Source organism: Cyrtonyx montezumae, unplaced genomic scaffold (assembly GCF_038088225.1).
Source record: "Cyrtonyx montezumae isolate F1298 unplaced genomic scaffold, pur_monq_1.0 scaffold_3, whole genome shotgun sequence".
Classification (NCBI taxonomy): Eukaryota; Metazoa; Chordata; class Aves; order Galliformes; family Odontophoridae; genus Cyrtonyx; species Cyrtonyx montezumae.
In genome coordinates, this window is record NW_027072034.1 from 83309386 (window position 1) to 83336077 (window position 26692).

The 26692-nt window shown below is 42.8% G+C and overlaps 2 protein-coding genes across 2 annotated transcripts in view; one reads left to right on the forward strand and one right to left on the reverse strand.

Annotated features, from left to right (window-relative positions):
- LOC136052197 (uncharacterized) overlaps window positions 1-3846 on the reverse strand; it is a 16550-nt gene extending 12704 nt beyond the window's left edge. The window contains 5 exon segments of the mRNA XM_065742117.1: window positions 198-338; window positions 1475-1512; window positions 3354-3410; window positions 3488-3708; window positions 3711-3846. Coding sequence (XP_065598189.1) covers window positions 198-338; window positions 1475-1512; window positions 3354-3410; window positions 3488-3708; window positions 3711-3759 — 506 coding nt within the window. The 5' untranslated portion in view covers window positions 3760-3846.
- Window positions 3763-25780, forward strand: CHD1L (chromodomain helicase DNA binding protein 1 like). Its single transcript, XM_065742116.1, has 23 exons — window positions 3763-3854; window positions 4617-4729; window positions 5434-5540; window positions 6631-6745; window positions 8130-8161; window positions 9582-9663; window positions 10915-11077; window positions 11343-11498; window positions 12567-12659; window positions 13109-13205; window positions 14603-14676; window positions 16256-16366; window positions 18063-18177; window positions 18610-18763; window positions 19849-20014; window positions 20878-21023; window positions 21357-21520; window positions 21921-22129; window positions 23177-23275; window positions 23982-24052; window positions 24311-24425; window positions 24653-24761; window positions 25444-25780. Exons 2-23 carry the CDS (start codon window positions 4706-4708, stop codon window positions 25514-25516), a joined length of 2475 nt encoding a protein of 824 aa, XP_065598188.1. The 5' UTR covers window positions 3763-3854; window positions 4617-4705; the 3' UTR covers window positions 25517-25780.
- The last annotated feature ends 912 nt before the right edge of the window (window positions 25781-26692 follow it).

Here is a 26692-nt window from a genome sequence, read left to right on the forward strand (position 1 = left end):
CAGCTAGCTAGTTTACACTTCATGTTAACTACTCATGATTTATAAATTACAAAAGAAGAGATCTAATAGCACTACTTGTTTAGTCAAGTTCTGTGCTCATGGAAGATTTTAATCCAGATTACTCACTATGACAGTTTCTCACTGATATCATGGCTCCAACACATGCATTCTTCCACTCCTAACCAACCCACATTCACCTTGTATCTATCAGCTGCTTGATGACATCCAAAGTGCTTTCAGCCTCAGACTTGTCTTCTGTAACCTCTGCAGCAACCTCAGGGATAAACGTGGGATCTTCATGAATGTCAAGAGAACGCATGAGGGAAAAGTTGTTCAGCCTACAAGAGAGAGAGAGTGCTAGAAGATACAAGCTCTACCATGACTAATTCTTCCATACAGTTCCAAGTGAATTTTACCCATGAACGTTTTGTTGTAGCAGTCTGCTCCCACAGCGGGGAGTTGCAACAGTTACAAAATAATCTTTCACACCTTTCTAAAGCCTTGCTGAAGGCAGCACCAAATCTCTCCTGCTTGCTTAACAGAGCCTCCCACCTCTTGACATAAAGCCAGCCAGCCTCCATAAATCCAAGCTGGGAAAGAACTGGTGAAAGTTTTCCCATTCACTCTAATCAGATAGATCACCCATAGACAAAAAAATGGAGAGAAGAATGTAGCATGAGCCATACACTCAAGCACTGAGCCTGCTAAAACAGGCACTACTCCAGACTTAATCCATGACCCAACTAAACAGTTTGTTTGCAACTAAATGTAGTGGGGATTGGATCAGCACAGGTCCAGGGCTTGGAGAATACAATGAAGTAAGGAAATCCAGGCCCTATCACAGATGTCAAGAAATAATCTTCTGCACAGCAGCTGTGACAGCTGTCTGGGATTCCTTTACTTAAAAAGCCCGAAGTAAAAATTTAGGGGAACCAGGTGTGTTTAGTATCCTGGAATCTGCACAGGTGATCACCAAACTGCAGGCAATATACATATGTCTCGCGTGCACCTGAGGGTCCTGGCACCTCAGTGGCTTGTAGCACAATACACACTTGAAAGCACAGTTTCTGAAGAAAAACATAACTGTGAGAGAAGGAGATCAATCTCTTTTAATAGAGCACACTGAGAAAACTCTGAGCTTCATGTCTGGTCTCATTTTTCCAATACTACTATTTCACCACTGCTGAAGCTTTGAAAGAAAGACTGCTCTTTAGCAAAAGCAAAGAAAAGCAGAGACAAATTTAGCTTCCATGCACATGCCTGAGCATGGGAAAGGGTTAATTTCCTCTGGCAGGGGGTCACCCAAACCAGAGTAGTTAAAAGATCTAGTAAGCAAACTGTGAAATAATCTTACTCTTCACTCAAATTATGAGGCTTACCTCTTTGAAAAGATCATTTTAGGTAGCTTTTAATAGGAATGAAATGCAAGCACCTTAAAAAAACAATCTTGGAGGAGACAAAACTCCTCTCTTACCTGAGTAAGAGTGGCAGTAGCAAGATCTGTCCAAAAGCCTACAAGAAGGTAAGCAGAAACATTGATTTGCAATAGCTTTGACCTGAGCATCTTCCTCATGAGACAAGGAATGTTAAATGCACTCACAATTGCTGCAGTCTCTGAACACCCTGCAGAGCATGCACTTGTGTTTCAGGCCAAAGAATTGACCTGAAGTGCTTTTCCCATTCCATGCATGTTTACAGAATCATAAAGACTGTACTCTCCTGGCTATCCTGCAGGAACATTTATTTGTTCTTCCCTGACTCAGCCCCAGAAAGCCTGCAGTTGCAGGCTGCAGCACTGCTAAGAGGCATCTGCATAGTTCCCACCAGAGCTCAGAGCATTATGCAAACATTGGATAGGCTAGAAGATTATTGCCATTTCATTTATCTCTCTGTTAACATCTTTTCTGAAACTGAGTCAACTTGGAAAAGCACGAGAAATTCAGGCAGCAGGCAGCTGAAAGCAGATTCTGTACACCGCGGTTCCCCATGTAGCAATATCAGCAGTCCCAGGGAGATCAGCCTTGTTCTAGCTTGCTGGAATAGCCCAAGAATCCACTCCCAAAACACATGAAGGGAGTGTGTCTGCAGCTTCCAGTGCAACTCTGAAGCAAGACTTCCACTCCTACGTACACAAAGTGATACGTTGCTTCACACATTGTGTAAGAAATAGCTTCTATTTGAAAAGGCATTACTTCTAAACCCCATGCAATGCAACAGCAAAATCCTGAGTGAGATTGGGAATCACAGAATCATAAAGGTTAGAAAGACCGTAAGATTACCCAGTGCAGTCATCAACCCATGCCTGCGACTACTCTAGAGCACGTCCTTCAGTGCCACATCTTATGTTGAACACCTCTGGGGACGGCAACTCCTCCACCTCCTTGGGCAGCCTGTGCCACTGCCTGACCACTCTTTATGAGATGTTTTTCCTAATTTCCAGCCTGAACCTCCCCTGGTGCAACTTGAGGTCATTCCCTCTTGTCCTATCACTGTTACCTGTGAGAAGAGGCTGAAGCCCCCTCACTACAATCTCCTTTCATGCAGTTATGGAGAATGATAAGGTCTCCCCTGAGTCTCCTGCAGGCTAAACAAACTTGTTTCCCACAGCTGCTCCTCATAAGACTTGTGCTCCAGACCCCTCACAGCTTTGTTGCCCTACTCTGCACACGCTCCAGGGTCTCAATGTCTTTCTTGTAGTGAAGGGCCCAAAACTGAGCACAATACTCAAGCTGCAGCCTCACCAAAGCTGAACACGGGGGATGATCACCTCCCTGCTCCTGCTGGCAACACTATTTCTGATACCAGCCAGGATGCCATTGGCCTCCTTGGCCACCTGGGCACACTGCTGGCTCACGTTCAGCCGAGCTTTGACCAACATCCCCAGGTCCTTCACCTTCGCACAGCTTTCCAAGCCTGTAGCGTTGCCTGGGGTTGTCGTGACCAAAGTGTAGGAGCCCAGGCCAGCACAGAACGGCGTAGGTCGGAGGGGACCTTAGAGATCATTTAGTTACGTCTCCATCCAAAGGGGATGATAGGAAAGGAGAAATGTCCAGAGCAAACCCAAAGCCAGCCACTACAGATACCGACAACAGTAGCAGCCACCACAAAGGGAAGGAGATATTCTCCTACAGCCGCAGCTGCACCTGCTCCGCAGCCGTCCGAGCACAAGCAAAGCGGCGGGCAGTGCAGAACCCAAAGCGGTACGAGCCCGGCTGAGGACAGCCGTCCGCATCCCCTCTGTGAATCCCCGCTCGGAGGGGCTGAGCGCTCCCAATCCCTCCGCTCCCGCGGGGTCCCGCAGCACATCCCGCAGCCCGTCCCGCGGCGGACATCTTGCGCCGGCTCGCACTCACCGTATTGGCGACGTGCACGAAGAGCCGCAGCCAGAAGCCGCACAGCCGCGGAGCCCACTGCGGAGAGGAGGCGAGAGGTGAGCGCCGGACCCTCACCCCGCATCCCCGCCCCGTCCACCCCACCCCGCGCTCACTGCATCCCGCGGCGGGGTCGGTGCGGCGGCCCGGCCCGGCTCCCTGCGGTGCATCGTGGCGGCCGGGCCGCCCGTGTGCCGCCGCACGCAGCACAGGTACAGGGCGGCCGCGGGCAGCAGCGCGGCGAGCAGCAGCAGCGCCAGCTCCATGGCGGCTCCCGCAGCCCAGCCCGCAGCCGGCACGGCACTATGGCGGCGGGGCGGTACTCGGACTCGGCCCGCCCGCGGGGCGGGAGCGGAGGGCTTCCCGCGCGGGAAGCTCTGCCCGCCATGTCCCGCTTCGTGCGGGCGCTGCGGAGCGCCGGCGGGGCCCGGGCGGGAGGGCTGGGAGTGCGGGAGGACGACGTGTCCCGCTGGGGGCTGACAGGTCAGTGTGCCCGGGGCCGGGGAGCCGGCAGGTGCCGCGCTGCTGGGATCGCACCGGGCCCGCGCGTTCCCCAGCGGCCCCGGGCCTGTTGGACCCACGGGCTCGATGCTGTTTCTCTGTTTCAGTCACTTTGGGTTTGTTCTTTTTTTCCTGTTCTGTTGGTGCCCAAACATTCCCGGTGGAATAGGCGAACTTTAAAGGGCCCTTCCGGTGCTTACGTCCAGACGCGAGAAAAGAAAACTTCAATTTGCCTTGATAGGTCGTATCCGTTAATAAGGGTTGCTCTGCGATGGTGCTAGCTGCAGGGATCTGCGCCTGAGGCCTGTTGTAGCTTAAGACAGAAGGCATTGGTTGGAAAGTGATCATTATACTGCTGTGGATTGCTGCAAAGATTTCCAAGCTAACAGCCTGAAGAGCATCCCTGGAAGTAGTACTGATGTGTTGGGAATGTGTCAGGAGCTGACAGTCAGGCTGTCTTTCAGGAGCACAGGGTGCCAGCCTAAACACTACACTGGGTTCCGTATGCAGGCCTGGGGGCAACTTTGTGCGTACAAGTTCCTCATTATGGTTTAATGTAGTCATTATGAAATAACAGCAGTGTTTCTGCTCTCTAGGAGGGTAAAAAAGCTCCTGCTGAAAGCCTGTGTGAATCAGCTGGTTGGGAAGGTCAGATCTGTGCAGGACATGGTGGCTTCTAGCTGTAACAGTGCATACAGTGTGCTGGATGGCTGTGTGACATCAACAGATTGCTTTTATTCACAGGCATTAAGCTTCGTCCATATCAATTAGAAGGTGTAAACTGGCTGGTGCAATGCTACCAAGTCCAGCATGGCTGTATCCTGGGTGATGAGATGGGTCTTGGGAAGACTTGTCAGGTATGTCACCTTCTGAAAAATGACTTTCGCCTAACTTTTTTAGCTCAGCAAAATGAAAAAGGCAACCTAATGGTTGGTCACCTAAGCAGCCTCATCCTGAAATCCTTACTCATAAGAAAGAGCTCTTTTTGTTCCTTAATCACTGTTACACTCCAAAAAAGTTTGACTGTGCTTTGGTTTCAGGCAATGAGTCTTAAATAACAAACTGGCGAGTTTTGAGACTGATTTTTGGTAATTTCCTTTGTGACTGTGGAAGAAAGCTTTTTGGAAAAGGGCTATAGATAATGAAGTAATGTTTTAGGATGTAAGCTTTTAAGTCATTGATGCTGGATCTCATTTGGTATTCTCTTAGTTCTGCTTTGTGGTGGAGAACTTGTGGGAAATCAGCTACAAAGCTCAAGAGACAGCTTATGCAGGTTCAGGCATTGCGCCGGGGAAGATTTAGATTGGATTTGAGGAAACATTTTTTCTCTGAAAGAGTGGTCAGGCACTGGAATGGCCTGCCTAGGGAGGTGGTTGAGGCACCATCCCTAGCGCTGTTCAAGAAGCGTTTAGATGAGGTGCTAAGGGATTTGATTTAGTAGCTTAGTGAGTAGGGATGGTGATAGGAGGATGGTTGGACTAGATGATCTTGTAGGTCCTTTCCAACCTAATGAATCTATGAATCTATTTCCTTGTTATAATTTTTTTTCTTTGCCTTTTAGACTATTTCTTTACTTCTTTATTTGACAAAAAAATTAATGAACAAAAAGAGATCTCTGATACTTTGTCCTCTGTCTGTTCTGAGCAACTGGAAGGAGGAGCTGGAGAGGTAAGTTTAAACAACTGTCTGACTCATTATAGTCTTGAATGGTGAGTTAGAAAGACTCTCTTCAAATATGCTCAGTCTAGCAGTTTTCTTCCTTTCAAAAGAAAGAAAACAGAAAAGGGAATCTACCAAACAACAAATTGATGTATGCACTGCTTGCAGTTATAGCATAACCTGTGAAATGCTGTGATGGCTGTGCATTCATCCAACATACAGCACTGGATGACTTTCAGTATACATACCCCCACTAGCTTTGTGCTTGTTGTTTTCTAACCTCCCTCCTCCCCCCCATGCTCAGCCTCTCTTAGGCAAATTGTGCTGAAGACAGACAAGATTCGTTATGATGAAAGGTAAGACCCAAGCTGAATAGTGTGTTTCTTGGCATGCTCACACATGCATCTAAAATACCTTACATCCATGCATGCAACCCATATGCACTGGGGTACTGCATCTGGGCTGATGGCATGTTTGCTATGCTCAGAATCTGTATGTTTTTAGGCTGGAGCCTAAACATCTTGTAGGAGGAGTGGCTGAAATCTATAGATTAGAGCAGTTTTATTTCTGTGTGGTTATTGAGCAATGCTGTGTCAGAATCAGATGTTAATGAGATTAGATTTTGAAGTGATTTGGCCTGATTTGGATAAACGTGCAGTTGGAATAACTGGAAAGAAGTACCTCTTAATTAGACTTAATGTGATACACATTGGTAGTGAACAGCTATGTAGGAGGAACAATAGGCAGACATTAGTGGTGGGATTAAGTGAGGAAGAGCTTTATGGTTCCAATTCTTCTTCTGTGGAACTGATTTTATCTGCTTTCACTATGAGGGATAGATTTCTGAAGCCCTGTCTTGGAACTATTTGCTGCAAATAGAAGGTGGACTGTTAGATTGGATTTCCATCATCTGTGTTGAACTTTGAGATCTAGGAGGAAGCAGTTTATATGGCATTTGTCCAAAACAGAACCAGCAGCTGAAGTGCCAAGCTGGGATGCAAGTCAATCAGGAAGGAGGTTAGGTTCAAGAGGTGAGATCCAGCCACATCTTCCAGGGAGAATAAGGTGCTGTCTTTTGCTGTCTTTCTCCTGACAACAGGTTTGCTCCAGGTCTCTCCTTTGTGACGTACATTGGCAACAAGGAGGAACGATTCAAACTGCAGCAGAACCTGAAAGAGCAATCTCACTTCCATGTGCTCTTAACAACATATGAGGTACCTGATGTCTTTGTTGCTTGAAAGGAGAGCTCAGGTTTTTCCTTGCCTTTTCCATTCCTCTGTACACTACACTTCAGCTCTTGACCTCTGTACTCTAACCTTCCTTGGTGATTTTCTACTCTGCAGCCCACATCACCTGCTCATCTAAGTTGCTGCAGTTTTTGTGTCCTGAAGATAATCTAATTTAACCCCAGCTTTACCATGCAGCTATATCACACCTTGAATGAACAAATCAAAATCAGTAACATCTTTAACGGATGCTGCATGGCATTTTCATTGCCTTTCTGTGTTGCCTTACAGATCTTCCGTAGTTAATGAAAAATGTACATGGGATGTTTATTAAGATTCTATTAATTGGTCACTGCTTTGAAAGAGCTTGCCTATGTTTGTACCTCTTATGCATGCCTTCCTCGGACAAAACTGGACTGTAAAATGCTGAGGTTTCCATTAAAATTGGTGGCATTTGGAGCTGAATCCAGTCAGAACTTGTAGAGAACCTTGCTTCCTTGATTACTGCTTTGGGTTCTGAGTGATGTGGTGCTTAGTTATGTGGACTGGGAAAAAGCCTTTATATTTCTCCTAAGACTCATTTTCAGGTTTTATCATGTTCTTATTCTAACAGCCTCTTAACAAATGCACCTATTTGAAATTAAATTAAAATGCTTCATGTAGCTTTTTTTTCTCTCCTTGATCTCTTCTTCCCTTTCCCCTTTGCTTTACCTCTCAAGTGTTTTACTGTTTTCCTTCCTCTGGGAACTGTGACCTGTGCTGATCGCTCTGAACCTGTATCTTTTTTCACAGTGCACAAGCAGGAGTGCAGTAATGAACCTTGTCCCGAGTGTGATAAATGGAGGTGCTCCTGCTAAAGAAATGCTGACATAACAATCAACCATATGGAGATATTGACTTAGCTAGTATTCTTCTTATCTGTTGTTCTGATGATAAAATTCTGTGATTTTTAAGGCTTATCAATTGGCCCAATTTCTCCTTTTCCTTGAGTCTGAAGTTGGACAAATAATGTGTGCACCTTAGGATATTAGTGGGTCAAGATTAATCCACTGAAGCATGTGTTTGCTTAGAGTCAAACAGATTGTAATGCTAAAGGCACCTGGTGTTTCTTAAAAAGTGTGAATGATACGGACAAATATTACAGACTTTCCATCACTTCTCTGAGGTTTTCATGCTGACACTTTGCCAGAGAAGCATTGAGACAAAGGTTTGCTAAAGCTTGTGGTTACATTAGCTGTTGCATTACTTTCCTTAATAACTGACTTCATTCCAATCCTGTGCTATTTCACTACAGTTTGCAATTAGGCAGAAAGTGCTCTCTTTCAAATGATATGTTAAGTTATAAGTAATTGTTTGTTTTCTTTCATTGCAGATCTGTCTGAAAGATGCAGCATTTCTCAAATGGTGAGTACAGGTTATTATTATTATTATTATTTTTATTTAATTCTGCAAGTCTGACAGAGATTTCTGAAGTATATGTTAATCTGTGTGCAGGATTCTCCACGTTTCACAAGAGCCAAAGGTGCTCTTCAGTTACTATCATAATCCTTTACCAACTTTCAGTGAAGAGTCCTTAATGCCACATAAGATATATATGTGAACTTCCCCAAAGAAAGGTTTCCAAGCTTCGTAACTCAAGATAACTGGATACATAACGGCTTATAGCAGGATATTAAACATCAGTCCAGAAGGTTGATATTTAGAAGAGAAGTGATCTTCAAAAGCTTCAGTTTATGAAGGTATTAGATGCAAAATTTACTTCAATTGACCTGGATTATGCAGTGGTGCTCCTGCGCTAACACTGTATCCTGAAATGTATTACCCCTTGCCAGTCAGAACTGTGGAGGGCTTTCTGAGCATTATGCTTTTTAGCAAGACTGATTATACAGCTTAAATTCAGCTTGTAGGAAGTTTTGTCATGGTCACGCAGGATTTTACAAAAGCACACACTTGAAATGGGGAAAAGTCTTCGTATTTTTTTAGTAACAGTGCCTGTGCTCCCTCTGCAATGCAGTTGCTGAAAGTGTAGTGGTATTTTGCTGTCCTGGCAGCAGAGAACCATTCTTAAATTGCAAAGGAGGAATCAAGGGAAGAAGAAGAGCTGTGGGGAAAATACAGATACATGTGATTCCGGCCCTTGTATTCCACTGGGAAGAAAGGTGTGTGGGTAAGAATAACCAGAACGGGTCATGCTCTCCCCTCCCTGCCTGTCCATCTGCCACAACTGTGTGGATGTCACTCTGTAATGTGGAAGTTAAAATCCTCACAGTTAGCAGAAATGAGTGATGAAAAAGGTTTGTATTAAGCCTAGTGGATCTACTAGGCTGCAAGGTTGCAGCCTGTACAGTGCAATGGTGCATGTGGCTGTATGAAGCTCAGACTGTTCTACGCTTGGATGATTCACAAAAGGTTTGTAATGCCTCTGCAATCACTAGTTCCTCATCATTGCTTGTTTTTTACATGGGTTTAAGGGCCTGATTTCATGTCTTTTTCTACACGATGAATGTTTGACTAACTTGCCCTTACATAATTTTTCCCACAGAAATGGAGGTGGAGACAGAAACAGCAAATTCAAGTGAACTAACTTAGTTTTGCTTTCAGAAAAACTTACCCAGGCTGTAGTTAACAAACTGTACTGGCTCTTGAAAACCATTACTTGTGAATTCCTCCCACTCTTCCATTGCATTTGTGATGCTTGCCTGTGGCTCGTGGAGTGGGAGCTTCTTGAGTTCAGCCAAAGCCATTTGGCTTATTTCAGTCTTCTTGCATTGGCAGTAGTGATTTCTTTGTGAGTAACTGGAGATGCTGTGTTGTTTGTTCACAGTTTTGACTGGGCTGCCTTGGTTGTAGATGAAGCTCACAGACTGAAAAATCAGAGCTCTCTGCTTTACGAGACACTTACAGAGGTGAAATATACCAGCTATCTTTTACTATATGAAGACTTTCCACTCTAGGATACAGATTTTCTGTTTATTCTTGTGTATTGTATTCTTATTAACCCTGAGCCACAACCAGCTTCCATCAGAATTGGTGAACAGATCCCCATAGTGGCAGAACAATGTGGGCCCTTTATGTTGGCCTCGTGTGAAGCTGGGCACTATTTGGAGCTTGTCTCTCATTTTGGCTCATGTTTTTGCTTGATGCCTCGGAGCAATGTGAGAGACTGAAAAATGATAAGAAGGTGCACATAGCACTGAATTGTGATGTAGAATAGGAATGCCTAAAATCATAAAACCATGACACAAAGTATAGTATCTCCAGCTCTGGGAGGGGGAAGGAACCCTTGCCTCGTTTATGGGACCCTGGGTCATGAACTGTCGATTTCCGTTGTCTCACTTAATAGAGACACCCTTTTTTATTGAAATTAGAATTGCTCCAGCTTCCCTTGGGCTGTCCTGGATGAGAAATGCCCCTACTTTCTCGTTAATTAAATTAATGCCTGTGTGAAGGGTACACTTGTTGTTATGGCATTACACCTGGACTGGCATCAGCAATGATGAGCTGTAATACCTCTAAAAGTACCTTCTGAAAAAAGGAGATTCCTGAAAGCTTCAACTCCTGAATTGTTTAGAAGATTCAGTTGAAGTTGAAAAGAAATAGCAGTGATTCACCTTAGCTCTCCTGATGTATTTTCTTGAGAAAAGACTTGTGGTTTGTTTTTTGTTTTTTTTTCAAAAGTAGCCCTATTTCCAAGTATCTTTCCATGGGTTGCTATGAGCAGCACGGGCCAGGTAATGTCACTGTGATTGTCAGAGTTGATCAGAAAATAGAAATGAAATGTGATCGTTTGCACTTACGTTTCACTGTCCTATTTCAGCAGCATTTTCTAGGTGTCTGTCATTAACAGTGAGTATGCAGGATTTGACTGTAGGGAGCACGGATCTGGGAATTCTAATTTTGTTATTGCATTTTGTTCTTACTTTGCTTATGCTGTTTTCATTGGTGCCAGCCTTGTTTGGTGGAGGTGTTTGACAGTCACACCACACCGTATGTAGTATGGTTTTGGCAGGCATTTGCAGTATTTCAGTGGCATTTCTGTACCACCTGTCATCTTTAGGTTAAGCATAAAGAGGGATGTGGGTGGAGTTGTAAATTAAGTAACTTTCCATTTCAGATGCTCTCTCCTTATCATTTTGTTATGCTCTTGATTCTTTCAGCTCACAGTAGGTTTCAGCCTGCTGCTCACAGGCACTCCAATCCAGAACAGCCTCCAAGAATTGTACTCCTTACTCAGCTTTATTGAACCTGATATTTTTCCTAGAAAGCAAGTGAAAGAGTTTGTTGAGTATTACCAAGCAATTGAAAAGGAGAGTGAGCCAGGTGAGTAACAAGTGATGCTCTACTTGAATAAGGACCAGCTGTTACCTTGACTGGGAGGCAGGCACATCATATAAGTAATGATTACTTATCATAATGTAGCTGTTAAGTACTTTAGGTGTGCCACTTCTGGTTTCTTTGTAAAACTGGGCTTGGATAATTTCATTAAGGTTCCTTTACACATTTATTTTTGAAAGTATAGTTGTAAAGATACTGTAGAAATTCCTTACACTTCACTGATCATTTCTTTTATCTTGCTTCCGAATAGCCAAAGAATTGCACAATCTTCTGCAACCATTTTTGCTTCGAAGAGTCAAGTCTCAGGTGACTGCAGACCTTCCGAAAAAGGTGGAAGTAGTTCTGTACCATGGAATGTCAGCTCTGCAGAGGAAGTACTACAAAGCTATTTTGACAAAAGATCTAGGTAACTGAGGCATTTGAATTCTATTGATTGATTTTTGGGCTGCTTGATTCATGACTTTAGCATGTGATAAAAGAAGAGACATGAATCTAGAGCTGGTCTCTGTCATAGCTGGAGAGGGGCAGCTTCAAGAGTCTGCTTTGGATCAGCTTCTAATTAAAAATCTCATGAACAAGTAAGCCTGCTCCTGTCCGTTCTTTTTGTGTTCAGACAAAAAGGGTTGTACAGGAAATTCTAGGTCTCTACAAATTTTCCAGTAGTAGTATAGATGTCTCATAGCAAATTGAAACCTGCTGGGCATAGATTTGAGTGCCTTAGGAAACCACAGGACCACAGAGACAATGCAGCCACTGATTCTTAACCCTAACAGCCAACTCCTCAGCACTTCACGTATGAATTAACTGTAACAGAGCATCCTGAGGCATGAAAGAGCATGTGTTTGGTTCTCTGAAATCCTACTTTATCATTTGTATATACCACATCATATGGTTTGTTAGTGCTCTATAACTGGGGGGATGGTGTCTCTCTGTTTTAGAGCTAATGCCTGCTGCATTGCGGAGCCACCATGCTTTGCATCATCACCATGAAAGCTGAATCTTCTTCTAGAGTCAAGAATCCATGTCTCTTTTTTCTCCCCAGAAATATGTATCTCCTAACTTCCTGGTTACCCAGGAGATCTTTACTGTGTTGTATTACTTTTTTTCGTTGTTGTTGTTCTTTGGAAGTTCAAGTGAACTGTAGCAAATTAGTTTCAGTATTGTTGACAATTTCTAGATCTATAATGTGCATTGACTCTTTCCAGGAAGTTGAGAAAGTTCCAGAGATTTTTGATGAGGCAGAGTAGTAAAGGCTCTGTCTCAAAAAAAGGGGAAAAAAAAGGTGAGGGAAATCTTATTTGACTCGTGAAAGCAGGTGTGTTAGTCATGAGATGGAAAATCAAATGCAAAAATGATGCACAGAGTTACTTCAGTGCTGTAACAGTGCAGAGCAGAGCTTAAGTGTTCTCATTCACACCATTGGTGAAGTGCAGGCTTTCCTACACAGTTCTTTTTTCTGTGTGCTTTGTTCCAGATGCATTTGAAGGTGGATCAGGAAGGAAGGTTACACTTCAGAATGTCTTAATACAGCTTCGGAAGTGTGTTGCCCACCCGTACCTTTTCAGTGGTAAGAAAACATTCTTCTCTTTTTCAAAGTAGAGTTTTATTTTTCTGTATGCTTTTCTTTTTTTCTTTTGTTTTTAATAATTGCTTAGAAGGGACAAGGAGTAACAGTATTGCACCACGTGTGGGTTTGTGACCAGTTCCAACACAGGACAGTTCATCAGTGATGATGAAAGCAGGGGCTTGTGAAGTCTTAAGTTTTCTTCTTGAGCTCACCACTTGATTTGTCCTAAGTGCATCTTCTCTCACCTGAACAATGAAATCACATTTCATTTTGTGAGGTACTTCCTAAAGTACTGAGGGTGTTCATTTTAGACAAGGACTTTTCAAACAAGCAAGCATCCTGGGGGGGTCTGCTTGGCAGTAGCTGGCAACGTGGTCACTTAAAGGCTGATCACTGAGTTGATACTTGTATAATATTAGATCTGCTTCTGAAATCCCTTTCTTTTCCAGGTGTTGAGCCAGAGCCCTTTGAGATTGGAGACCATATTATTGAAGCCAGCGGCAAACTATGTTTGTTGGATAAACTCCTTTCATTCTTGTATGATGGGTATGTCCTGTTGGGGTGAGGAAGATAAGGTTGGGTTAACACAGGGTGAAAGATAAACTAAGAAGGAGAACTGCCATATTTATCCATAGACTGTGCAAGCACAAGCACCACCCTATTTAAGGTATGCCACTGGCTACCACAAGGAAATCATTTCATTACAAAGAGCTGAATTACAGGCTGTAGAGTAATCTCAAAAAAATTGTATAGCTTCCCTTTAAATGCTTCTTAGAACACTTCACTAACTCTTTCACATGTTCTCATGTATTGCCAAATTTATGCTGGGAATTGGGAGAAATATTTGCTGAAAACCCTGTCAGATATATCCTTTTTATTGAATTCCATGAGGGTAGCTTCCAGTGCATCAGTTCAGGTCCTTTGCACTGTAGTGCTTCTGTTAGCCCAGGAGGCAGAATGCACAATGAGCATGAGAAAGGAATTTGATAGGGCCAAAGCCCCAGCATAAGCTGAAATTTTAGCTTTAGAACCAGTATTCAGAACTCCTGACCTTGACCTCTGGTGACTTCAGAACCTGTAAGACAAAAACCTTAAATATTTCCTTATAGATCTCAGGTAGACAGCAGATTGAACCACAGTTTGTTTTTCTTGTACATGTTCTTGTTCAATGCCTCCTGCACAATACGTAAATTCTAGCTACTTTATTAATTGAGCTGCAGTTTCCCTCTGACTAATTCCAAAGCACTGAACTTTGGAAGGGAAGTTCTGATACAGTAGTGGAGGGCTTTCTTCTCCTTCTGTACAGCGTGGTGTGAGTGGATGCCTCTGCCCCTTCAATGTCTTTGCCACAGGGACAGCCCTGTGCAGCTCCTGACCTTGCAAATATTGATTTAAACAAAGCACTCTCACACTGTCTGAGACCCAGAGCAAGGAGAGTTGATTTCTCACTTAGATTCTGGTTTCAATTGTGTATGAACATTGAGGATCATTTGCTGGAGGGGGGAGTTATGTTCTGTCGCAGAGATGCTGATACTACATTTTCCCAGTATTAAAGATGCTTTATGTTACACTGTTTGAGAGCAGTTTAGTGTGGCAAGTCATGTGGTGAAGACCCTCATGGTGCTATATTCCACTTGAGGATCCTTTTTGGGTCCTCACCAAGGTACATTCAGCCAGCAGCAGTGTTGTGCCAGTAACTTCTTACCTGTCTGTGGCTCCACGCTTTACGTGGCAGCTGATGATAGCAGGTGGGCTGGCTCTTATATCTGGATGTGGGGCTGGAAATGTGAGGGAGCTGGCAATGACACTGTGAGGCTTAGTGCAGTGTTGTGGTGAGCTCTTGCTACGTAACTGTCTGGTTGAGCTGCTGTAACCCCTGTACTGCTCTGTGAAATGCTGTCACAGTATGTTGGTCCTGGTTACATCTCACATTCTTCTTCCAGTGGCCATCGTGTCTTGCTCTTTTCTCAGATGACTACACTGCTTGACATTCTGCAAGACTACATGGACTACAGAGGTATGGTCTGCACTGTCTGGCAACAAAGGGCCTATCTTAATGATCTGTGCCATATAGTGTTAGTCTGTTTTTTGATTGGGATGGAGAATATGATGGGAATTTGTTTCTTCTTAGTCTCCCTATGTACTCAGCACTGGTGAGGCCGCACCTCAACTATTGTATTCAGTTTTGGGCCCCTCACTACAAGAAAGACATTGAGGCCCTGAATGTATCCGGAGAAGAGCAATGAAACTGGTGAGGGGTCTGGAGCACAAGGCTTACGAGGAACGGCTGAGGGAGCTGGGATTGTTCAGTCTGAAGAAAAGGAGGCTCTGGTGGGGAGACCTCACTGCACTCTACAACTTCCTGAAGGGAGGTTGTGATGAGGAGGGGTTTGGCCTCTTCTCCCAGGTAACAAACAGGACCCAAGGAAATGAATACAGGTTGTACCAGAGGAGATTTAGATTGGACACAAGGAAAAACTTTTTCTCTCAGAGAGTGGTCAGGCACTGGGATGGCCTGCCTAGGGAGGTGGTGGAGTTGCTGTTCCTGGCAGTGTTCAAAGGGCACCTGGATGAGGAGCTACGAGATATGGTTTAGTAGCTTGTGGTAGCAATAGGAATGGGTGGATGGTTGGACTGGATGATCTTGTAGGTCCTTTCCAATCTTGTGATTCTATGATTCCCTAGTAGATAAAAATAGTATTCATACAGTTGACTGTGACTTGGGTTTTGAATTGGTCTCTTTGCACTACCTGCCTGCAATGAACTTGCACTTCAGTGTTGTTCTTCAAAGTAGCTTAAGTTTCGGTTCTTTGCTACCCTGCCATCTGTTAGCTTGATTTTATCAAAGTTTCATTATATATCTGTGGTTAATTATGTACTTGAGTCCTGATGTAGCCTGTAGTAGGAAAGCCATTAGCTCTCAAATCAGTTTGTCCAGTGCAGAACACAAATTGTGCCACATCAATTCTAGGAAATTAGTTTTTGATTAAAACTGCTGTTGGCAGTGAGGCCTCAATATGTCTGTTTTGGAAAGGCTGCCAAAGTGATCTTGAGACATTTTCTTTTGTTTCAACCCACACGGCTCCATGCCTACTTAGGACTTCCCATGAAAGAGGCTTTTGTTTGGTGTTTATGGATTTGGACAGCTAATGCTGCATTATAAAGCCAAATGTAAGGCCATTTCCCATACTGTTTGTTCACAGGAGAGCACACATTGAAAGCAGTAGGAGCTTGTATAAGAAAGATATGACGGTTGTTGGCAGTAGTGTAGAGCCAACAGCCAGCACAGCACAGTTTGAAGTAGGACTCTGTTAAATGTTCTTACAATTTGGCTTTGTATTTCCCCATCTTGTTTCCATGCAGTACATTAAACACTAAGAGTTTCCACTTCAGATTTAGCTATCTTAGCCTTTGTTGACAGTCAGTCTGGGAGTTGGTCACTGGAGAGGAACAGAGGAGTTGAGGGCAATAAAATGCAAATCAAGGCAGGATGACTTGGCATGAAAAGTCAGATGGCAGTAAGTCTATGATGAATGAAATAAGAGAGACAGAGTATAACTAGAATTTCAGAAACATACATTTTGTTGTTTGGAAAGGCTATAGCTATGAGCGGCTGGATGGTTCTGTAAGAGGTGAAGAGAGACACCTTGCCATTAAGAACTTTGGTCAACAGCCAGTCTTTGTCTTCCTCCTGAGCACCAGAGCAGGTAAGTAAAGAAGGGTGAAAAAAACACCTGTCTTGCTTCTGCGCCATTCTTTTTCTCTATCTTGCAAAATTTCAGGGTGATCTGAATCTTCCATACTCTGTTAATAAGGAGGATTTTTAAGGGATACAAGACGCATCCTGAATTTGGGCATCACAGCTAGGAGATGGAGCCTGCTTCAGCAGGGGGGCTGGACTAGATGATCTCTAGAGGTCCCTTCCAAGCTCTACAATTCTGTGACCCAATTCCTGTGCTTTCCTTTCAGCAGCTGATGCAGAGATACTTTTCAGATTGCTGCTGTTTGAAGAACTTTTTATTTTTTCTGAGCCCTACAGTGCCTGTCCCTGTGCCAGGTTAAGCTGAAGGAATCTCTCTAGCATTTTATTTCTCCATGCGCTTTATTTCTAAAGTTTCATCAGACTTTAGGCAGAAATAGACTTCCTCTAAGTAAGCTGGTGGAATTGCTTCCTGAATATGGTCATGCACTCAAGCAGACAGACTCAACTGAGAGCCTTTTACTTACTAGAGACTGCAGAGAACACCACAGAAATGCCATCTGTACTTTACCTCCTCTTAGCTCCCCAGGTGCATCTGTGTCTTCTGAACAGTTTCAGTCCTTCCTGTCTCTTTATTTAGACCAGAACAAGGGCAGGCTTCTGCTTATCTTCAACGAGAGGATCAGCACTGCTTGATCTCAAGCATCAGGCTCTAATTACGTCTTCTTCCTTTGGGCTTCTGGTTGGACTTTCCTGAATGAAAATGGCTCAGATAATATTGCAGGGCATGGAGAGGAGTATATTGACTGTAGAAAAGCACCTAATGCTAAATAAGAAACAGATGTGTCTCTTAACACTGTGCCTGAACTCCTGCAGCCCATGTCCACCAGAATCAAGAGTTACTTTTTAGTGCTCAGTGCTGTGTCTGTCATACTCTCACCAGCTGGGAACAGCGGTGCTAGCCATATTTCCATCCTCGTGTTATGGGCAGAGATTTTCTAGTACTGCCTTCACTTGCAAGATTGTCATGATTATTGTGAAGTACTTAGCATGAGCAGGAAAGAGTGTACTTGAACAGGTTCTACCCTCTTTAGCTGTAGTATGTTGTTACAATAGTGGATTAAAAAAAAAAACAACTATTTATTTTTTCCTTTCCTTCTATGAGAGTCCAACTCTAATTTCAAAACCTTTGAAAGTCATGCATATACCTAGGTGCTCTGGCTGTTGAATGATTGGGTGTGGTGTTTCCACTGTTTCAAGCAGTGTATTTACCAGTTGTTACTGTGCTTCAGCCAACTCATAACTTGGGCAGACCTTTGTAGCCTCAGTAAAGCCAATCCTTGCTGCATTAGCTCTCCTGCCAGCTGAAGAATATGTCTATGCTATCAGCCTTGACAAGCAATCCCCTTTGTATTGATTTGCTCGCATCCTACCTTTATTTATTTATTTATTTGTGTTCCTTACAATGCATAGTGCTGCTCTGTTCGGAGCTGTTGCAGAAGGTTGAAAGCACAGAGAAATACAGAAACATTAGGCTTATCCATCTGTTTGGATCCTTGTGAGACTCAGACTTGGGGTTGAGAGATGAATTGAATTAAATATAGTTGATCAGATCTGACAGAACCTTGCATGGCACAAATTCTGCAGCTGTGCCTTTATTTTCTGCTGCTGACGTACTCTGTGATCTTCTTCTCTGTTCATAGGAGGAGTTGGCATGAACCTGACGGCAGCAGATACAGTTATTTTTACTGACAGTGATTTTAACCCACAAAACGACTTGCAAGCAATAGCAAGAGCTCACCGGATTGGGCAGCACAAGTGAGAAACCTTGCTACTTCTCCTTAGGTTGCTGACATTATTGGTCCCTCAGTATTTCTTTCCCTATCCATAAGCAATGGAGTGTTAAAAGGGTGACAGATTGAAGGTCAAAGAGAGCAGAGAGAATTTTGTCTCTGTTTTTCTTCTGCAGCCTTATGCAGTCCTATCCTTGCAACATGATTAGGATGGGAGCTTTGTAAATTTGGAGGAGAGGGGATCTGGAGGATTGCCTGCCCTCTTGCAGTGAGCATTCACCCTGTGTCAAGAAGCCATTGTTTCAGTGTTATACTTCTGCTGTCTTTGTTGATTTTGCTCTTGCCTTTTTATCCCTACCAAAAGACTGGGTAAGGGGATAGTGTTCCATGCCAGGAAACCACTTTAGTGCACCTCGAACAAAGAAAATAATAAGAATTTTTTTTTTACTTTTTGAAGGCCTGTAAAAATTATCCGCTTGATTGGACGTGATACAGTTGAAGAAATAATCTACCGAAGAGCTGCTTCCAAGCTTCGACTGACAAATGCCATTGTAGAGGGAGGTCAGTTTGCCTTGGGAGTACACAAGCCTCAGGAAGCATCAGATTTACAGGTAAAATAGAGCTAAACCCTTCAGTAACATGTTTGGAAATGTTGGAGTGTTTCTCTGTTTTTGTTTGATGCAAACCTGTCAGAACACTTAAATTTTGGGGGAGATGTGCATTGACGTGAGAGCTTTTGCATGGGTCCTGGGAATCAAAATTGCATTCCAGGTCCAGACAAGATTTGAAATTTGAAGACAGTTTTTAAGAGTTTTGAAGTGCATCTGTTGTGTAAAAAATGTGTTTTCTTGGAGAAGGCAGCACTTCCCTTGTTTTACTTGTGAATTTTTTAATCATATAACAGGGCTAAATTGGAGGCTGACTCATTGTTTCTAAGATCTTATCTGTCTCTCCTGCCTTTCTCTCACAAACAGGGCTAACAATAAGTACTATGACAGCTTTTGATTGCTAGTCTGAAACTTGGTCAGCCTTTGCTTGACCTCTTGGCAGATACAGCATCTCAGGAGTCAGGGTGTGATTTGTGATTCTGACCCAAAAGCTCAGTTTGGGGCTGAGAGCTTTGGTTGAAAACATCAAGCAAAGTAAAATTTGGAGGGATATATCTCCTCTATGGAACTAAACCTGGGAAAGGTTTGGAATTAATATATCATTTCCCATCCCCTACCCCTTCATCAGCATGTACCTCAGCAATTATAGTTTCCATGGGAGGAGTGGAACAGAGCCCGTAGGAAATTCCATGCTGATACAATGCTCCCTGTGAATTTTTGTGGGATATAAGATTTTATTTTAATTTTTGAAGAGGTGGGGCAAAAAAAAGCCTAGATTTTTTGGCAATGAAGAAAGCTGCTTGAATGTAGCCAGAATAATGCCATTTTTGTTGTTTGGCCTGTAGAGAATAAGTGGCCATTCCAGACTGAGTGAGTAGGCTTGAGGGAGATATGTTACAGGGGCTTGTCTCATTAAGTGTTGGGAGAAACAAGCGTGCTAAAAGTGCAAGTGTTTTGACCAATAATATGAAGGATTAGATTTCTTCACTTTTATAACCTTCCCATTTATATCTAAGAAGCTTGAGTCATGGGAATTCACGTGGAATTAGAAGATACTCGTACTGAACTTGCTTTTCTCTTTGATAAAGCTGTGTGAAATCCTGAAATTTGGCTTAGATAAATTGCTGTCCTCTGAGGGAAGTACTGTCCAGGATGTGGAGCTGGAAAACATCCTTGGAGAGACAAAAGGAGGGAAGTGGGTAATGGATGTTGTCATGCCATGTAAAGAAGAGAAGAAAGAGGATGATACAGAAAGTAAGTTACAAATCAAAATACGTGTGGAGTGCATGACACTTGAACTAGTAGAGGAGGCTTCCTAGGGAAAGGTGGTATTTTTCAGGTAACAAGAACAGTGGACTTGTAAAGAAAAGTGGCCCATCTGTGATTTCTGAGCCTGTATTGGTCTTTTTCTTCTTTCTGAGTCTTTGTTTGCCTAAAACTCTGATAACAATATTTGCCCAGCTGAATAATGTGTTTCAAATATTTTGAGATCTCAGAAAAGAGGAAATACTCAAATTGCAGCTGCTGTTACTCCCACAGAGAATCATTAAGATAGAATTAGATATAGAGAGATAACAATAACTTAAGGAAAAACTATATAGCATTTCTTTGCTGCTGTATTTGTCTGCATGAAAAAAATTATTGGCCATACAAGTTAAAATGACCTCAAAGGGTTCTAAAATATGAATTAAGATATGTAGAGCCACTGAGTCTGAACACCTAGAATAATCTTATTTTGTCTTCATTACTCTACCTTCCAATTCAAATGTCAGTTAGTTGTGATTAATTCTTTATATTATATGAGAATAAATTTTAAGGATACTTTCTCTCTTGTAGTACCACGAGACAGACTGACTTTCTGCTTTGAGTACAGTGTATCACTTAAATAGATCTGTGATTGAAGCAGAAAGCTTTTGTCTGAAGAAGCTAATCTTGAATCTTTTGTTTTAACATTATGCTGATGCTGGTCATATAAAAAAATATGACAGTAAATGTCTTTTTCTGATGAAGGTAGAATAGTGTGTGACAGAGAAGCCTAATTGGTTTTGATCTCACTAGGTACTTCAAGTGTTAGTGGCTTTCAACTCCTTCTTATACTTCTAAATTATTTTTTAAAGATCACATGTATGTGTATGAAGGCAAAGATTATTCAAAAGAGCCCAGCAGAGAAGACAAAAAAGCATTTGATCAGCTTTTGGATCTTCAGAAAGCCTTGACTGAAGAGACCAGTAAAGAAGGAAGAGCTCTTCGTAACAAAGCAAATGTAAGACAAAAGACATGACAGAACATTTGATGCTTTTAATTGCTTGTGGAAAATGGAGCTGAAGCTGACAGTTTCTTCTCTTACTCAGATCCCATTGTAGCAAGGTTGGCTCTTGAATGTAAGGGTTAGAAAATTCAGCAATTCTGGTAACAGATTAGAGGTTGACTGCTGGGTGCTAATATGAACATAGGTCACAAAACCACGTATTTATTCGATGTCTAGGATCTAATGGTTAGGAGCTGTGGGCAGGCAGATAAATGGGAAAAGAGTGCAGCATAAAGTGAGAACCAGTCATATTCCTGAGGTGAGCATTTTGCTGCTTTCTTTCTCTAGATCCTTCTTACAGGCCTCCGGGAACAGTCAACCAGGAGGAAACACATATTGAGCACAGAGGAGCTAGAAACTAGGAGGAAGAAACGCCAAGAAGCAGCTGCAAAGAGAGCAAAGTTGATGGAAGAAAGGAGGAAGGCAAAAGCAGAGGCGGAGCACATGAAAAAGTACGGCTTGTACTGCATCAAATATTTTTAAATTGGTGTCTGTTGCACTGTGCTCTAAAAATGTGCTCTGTATCCGCTCTGGCAAGTGGGGCTGAGAATGAGGGGAGGAGATGGTGACAAAATGGCTGCAGATCACCCTTATAAGAGAGTTAGCCTCCATACGCCAGGATGTTTCTGAATACTTCACATCTAATTTAATTCACAGAGATTGGCCTGACTGAGGACATCATATCTGAGTGTGTAGCAAGCTTTTGGGACTACCTACATCTGAAGTGTCAGATTTGGTCCCTGTGTGTTGTCCTGTAGCTCTTTGGCATGTGTATTAACTTTCTTCTCCTTGTTCTTCTCCAGTCAAAACCCTGTCTTTGCTTATTTTTGTTGAATTTCTCTTGTTTCCCAGGATGGCCTGGTGGGAGTCAAATAATTACACATCTACCTGTCTCCCTTCAGAGGAAAGTGGGTCTGAGGAAGAGTTTGAGGAGGGAGAGGCTGGGCTGAATGTGGATTTGGATTATAGAGATGTGGACTTAAACTGTATCAAGTATGTCATGGGAGATGTCACCCACCCGAAAGCAGAGGAGGAGGATGCCATCATTGTACACTGCCTAGGTAGGACTTAAGACAACAGAATTATTGTTAAGTAGGGTGACCAAGGGGGTGCATTGACCTTCCTAACTTGATGCTTTCTAATTCCGTGCCAGACTTAAATAATTTTGAGTCTGACTTGAACTAGAGTGGCATAGAGGCAGTAGAGACTCCACAAAATATAACCCACACAAGTGCTAGGAAGGGGTATATAGATCTTTTCAAGCCCTGTCTGTGTTTCTGGGTGAGCCTCTTGAAAGGTGTGTCTAGAAATTGTAGATCTGTGGACAAGTGGGGACAGTGCCTCTAAAGGTGAAGGCCTTAGGTTCGTCCCATGTAAGCTGTAAGGACTGAACTGAAACGTTGAAAACCAGTTCCCTTGTACAGTCACCAGGGAGAAAAGGACTGTTCCAGAGGCTGAGGTCAGAACTTCACTCTCATATGATGCTTGTCTCTCTGCACTGAGAGGTACAGAGGTTCTAAGCTTGTCACTAATTTTTGGACCTCTATCAAGACTCTGAAGCTGAGGGAGAGGAATTCAGGTTACAGGGTTCTTCCTGAATCAGTGTTGAAGCTCTCTTACCAGGGCTATAGCAGAATGTTACAAGCTGCTTTGGCTTATGTTAAACTCAGCATAAAAACTCGTGGTTGAAGTGGAAATGCCAAGTGACAAGAAAAGCCCACAAATAACAAACATCTAATTGTGGGAAGCCCAAAGCACCAATCAGGGGGCATAATATCTGCATGTTCTCTCTGGATATAAGGGTACTGACAGTTTTATATGCTCATTACCATGATAAATACTTGGTTGAATATCCACAGTGGGCAGTAGAAAGGAATTCGTATTGTAGAGTTTTTTCAGGGAACTGTGTCAAGTTTGTTTTTCCTCAGTGGCTAAAGTTTATCCTTTAGGATAGTCCCCTGCATTCTGGTTCACTTCAGTTCATGTGTGGTTCTCATTATCTATTTTTAATGGTCATTTCACTGCATTTAGCCAGAGTAGGCCCCTTTCCTTCAGGAACAGTCTTCAATCTTGATTTCTGAAAAAACTCATCTGTCATTGCATTCTAGATGATTCTGGCCGCTGGGGAAGGGGTGGTTTATTTACAGCTCTGGAGACTCGTTCTGATCAGCCAAGAAAAATATATGAGATGGCAGGGAAGATGAAAGGTAAGAGATTAAAACATGACCCTAGGCCAAGATACTTAATAGTTTCGATCCCAATGATGTTGGGAGTGAGAAATCTGAATACCTCGATAGCTGTGTTTTTAGCTCTTTCTCTAGTTATTTTTATCCCTAGCTCTGCAAGCAGTTTGACTTGACTTGCTGGGAGCCCGAGAACTCTGCATATGGCTTGGTCAATCTGATCAATTCTGCAAGTTGTTAAAAATAGATACAATCACCAAACAACTTGTTTATTATTCACAGGATATTTTTCTTCATGTAAGGTAGAGCCCTTCATCTTCTGTCAAAGTGCTTTTAAGAAGGATGAAAGACATCTGAGTCAGTATCCAGTTGTAATTTTTATTCTCTCCAAACATTAGTCTTCTCCTGAACTTGTGTTAGCAGTTTTGAGCTACCTGCAGCTGATAAGAGTGCCCATCTTTCTGTAGAAGGACCTTGTTTTTTCTAACATTCTGGTTTATTCTTCTTCTTTCTGGTTTACTCTTCAGTGCCTTTCTTTCTGTGTGTTAGGGCAGGTTTATGTCTGTCTTGCTTCCCTGGGCACTGACTGCTGAATCCATTGTGAGGAAACAGCTAAGAAGAATAATGTAGAAGATGACAGTGAAATCTCTGCTGCGTTCACTCACTGCCAATACTTCAGGACTGGTTTGCTTATTTATTTATTTTTCTTCTGTTCTTATTTTCTGGACAGACCTGCAGTTAGGAGGAACCCTGTTATTTCCCATTGACGATAAAAAATCGAGGCAAAAAGGGCAAGACTTGGTAAGAATGAGAAGCTCCATCTTGAGTTGTCCTCCTTAATGTGATTCTGAAACTGTGTTTGGTGAACTTTGTCTTTTTCCCAATAATAGTGACCCTGAATACTGAAAATGGCTGAATTGCCTTTAGAGGAAAAATGAGAGTTTTATTTAGAGTTTATTAAGGCTAGTCATTAATAATGCAGTTTTCCAGCAGCTATTACTGTGTCTGTCAGCATTATGTTTAGACTCCCATTTCCTTTTTTGTGCATTTTCTCCTTAGTTGGCCTTGATTGTAGCTCAGCACCGGGATCGGTCCAACAACTTGTCTGGCATTAAGCTGTCTGCTTTGGAAAAGGGCCTGAAGAAGATTTATTTAGCAGCTAAGAAGAGGAATGGTAAGTGTTCGTGTAGTGGAATGGTGACTCCATAAATACATGTGTGATGTCCTATTTCCACCTTTATTATTTTTTTCTGAAGTGAAGTAAGGTTGGGATTTCCATGGATTTGTTGTGTTTCAAAATATTCCTTCTGTTCTTGTTGGGTAGTTTGAACTCCCTATCTGGACTGCTTTCTGTAAGAGTGTCTTGTCCTAAAGAGTGTACATTCTTACTTCACTTCTCAGCAACAGTGCACTTTCCACGTATTGGGTATGCAACGAGAGATTTCAACTGGTACGGTACCGAGCGGCTCATCCAGAAATACTTGGCTACACGGGGTATCCCCACACTCATGTATCCTTTTGGAACAGGTTTTATTTGACTCATAATCTGACTCTGGAATGATCCCCTAATTATCTTGGTGGGTACAAAGCAAAGAAGTGAGGCAAGAAAGAGATGCTATAATCCAGCTAGAAACTTGGCTCATCTGACTTCACTGTCATCCAGGTACTCACTACATGGTAAGAATAGAACATACTTCTTTAGGCAGTAACAGCAGATCAGTGTGATTCGGTATGTCCGTCAGAATTTTTTTTGAACTGGAGGCTGATTTTTCTATTGACAGCCATCAATTTAACTGCACATGCCACATCTGTGATGGAGATAACTGAGATTTCAGAATAACAGAAGTGACTCAGAAAGTAGAAAAACTGAGGATGTGGAAAAAAATACATTGCAGTGTTCCAAGCAAGCTGTATCTTGACTCCTTGGCTGAACTTGGTGGAGCTGTTGTGTCTTGGGACAGACTTATAACCAAACAGTTCACTCCTGTTGCCTTACAGCAAAGGAAACAGATATTTATCTGTTTTGTCACTTCTCTGCAAAGACACGCATTTCCACAGTGCCACTGTCAGCAATGCTGTGAAATTGAAAGAGAGGCAACAGTATACAGGGCATTCTGCCTCCTTGCTTTGTAAATCTCTAGGTGGAGGTGTCGTCTGGCATTCCAAAGTTCCTTGACACTTTTTTTTATTAGATACTACTTCCCTAGGAATAGAGGGTCTGCTTCACAACCATCTTCATCATCAGTAACAGTCTCAAAGCCATGAAGTTGCAAAATTTTGTTAAGAAATATGCACAAAAAACAAGGATCTTTTTAACTTCATGTGGACAGTCTTACGTGTGCATCCACTTCAGAAACCTATCTTGCCTGCCAATTCTTATCTCTGTATCTCGCTGCTTTTATTGGTCATAACACTTATATATTGTCAGTGGCTCTAGAGCTTCAGAGTTCAAAGAGACTTGGGATGAGGATGTTGGCTCAGTCCTAAATCTGTTTTGAAGATGGGAAATTAAACTTTCATTGATGGTCAGTTGTAATCTCTTGCATTGTTTTATTGCCGGGGCTTGTAATACAGTATCATTTGGTCACTATTTTTCATCTCTTTCAGATTTCATCCCTTGTCACACTGTACTTTTCTTCACCAGCTGTTAATGGTTTCCTGGGACTGTTTAAATGCACACAAACCTCTCAGTGGAAAGAAGGTGTCTGTATTAATATTACCATATGACACCTGCACAGATTAAACTGTTATTTATTGTTCCAGTTCCCCAAAAGCCCAGTCGACTTGCATTTGTTCAAATATAAAACTTAATCACATAATGATGCACTTAAAATATAGCAGAATCCTGACCAGAATTCTTGGCAACGGCTTACAAGGCTGCTGAAATTTGAGATTGGTTTTATAAATGACAGCCTTCCCACAACTGCTTTTGCATTGTACAGTTCTTTGACTGCTGCAGCTGTCATGCAAAACCAGCTTCTTATTTGCTGGCCAGAATGCTGTGTGAAAGGTACCATGACCCATGATCCACACTGGAAGGAGCCTTCCCAAACCAGGCTTTCTGTTGTGTGCTCTTAGCTGTAGCAAGAAAGCTGAAGTGATTCATTATCTCCTTTGACCCTGCTGAAACTAGTGCTGCAAAGCCTCTCTGTGGGCGTAAGACCTTTTCTTCGGCTTCTCAGAGGAATTATCCTTGTTGTATTTGGCAAAGAGCTTGTGGGATCAGAGTCCGACTGTGAAGTGTTTCTGGGGTGAAAGGTGGTGAGTGGATGGATGTACATGACGTTGTTTTGCTCCTCAGGTGAACTGGCACTCTTCCAGCTGGCCAGCTGGTGGCACTGTTAATCAGCTGCAGCAGCACACGCTGCTCTTCGTTCTCCTTGCTGAGAGCGGACCGTGATCTCCTGCCCCTGGAAAAATAGTACCTTTTTGCCAGAGTAA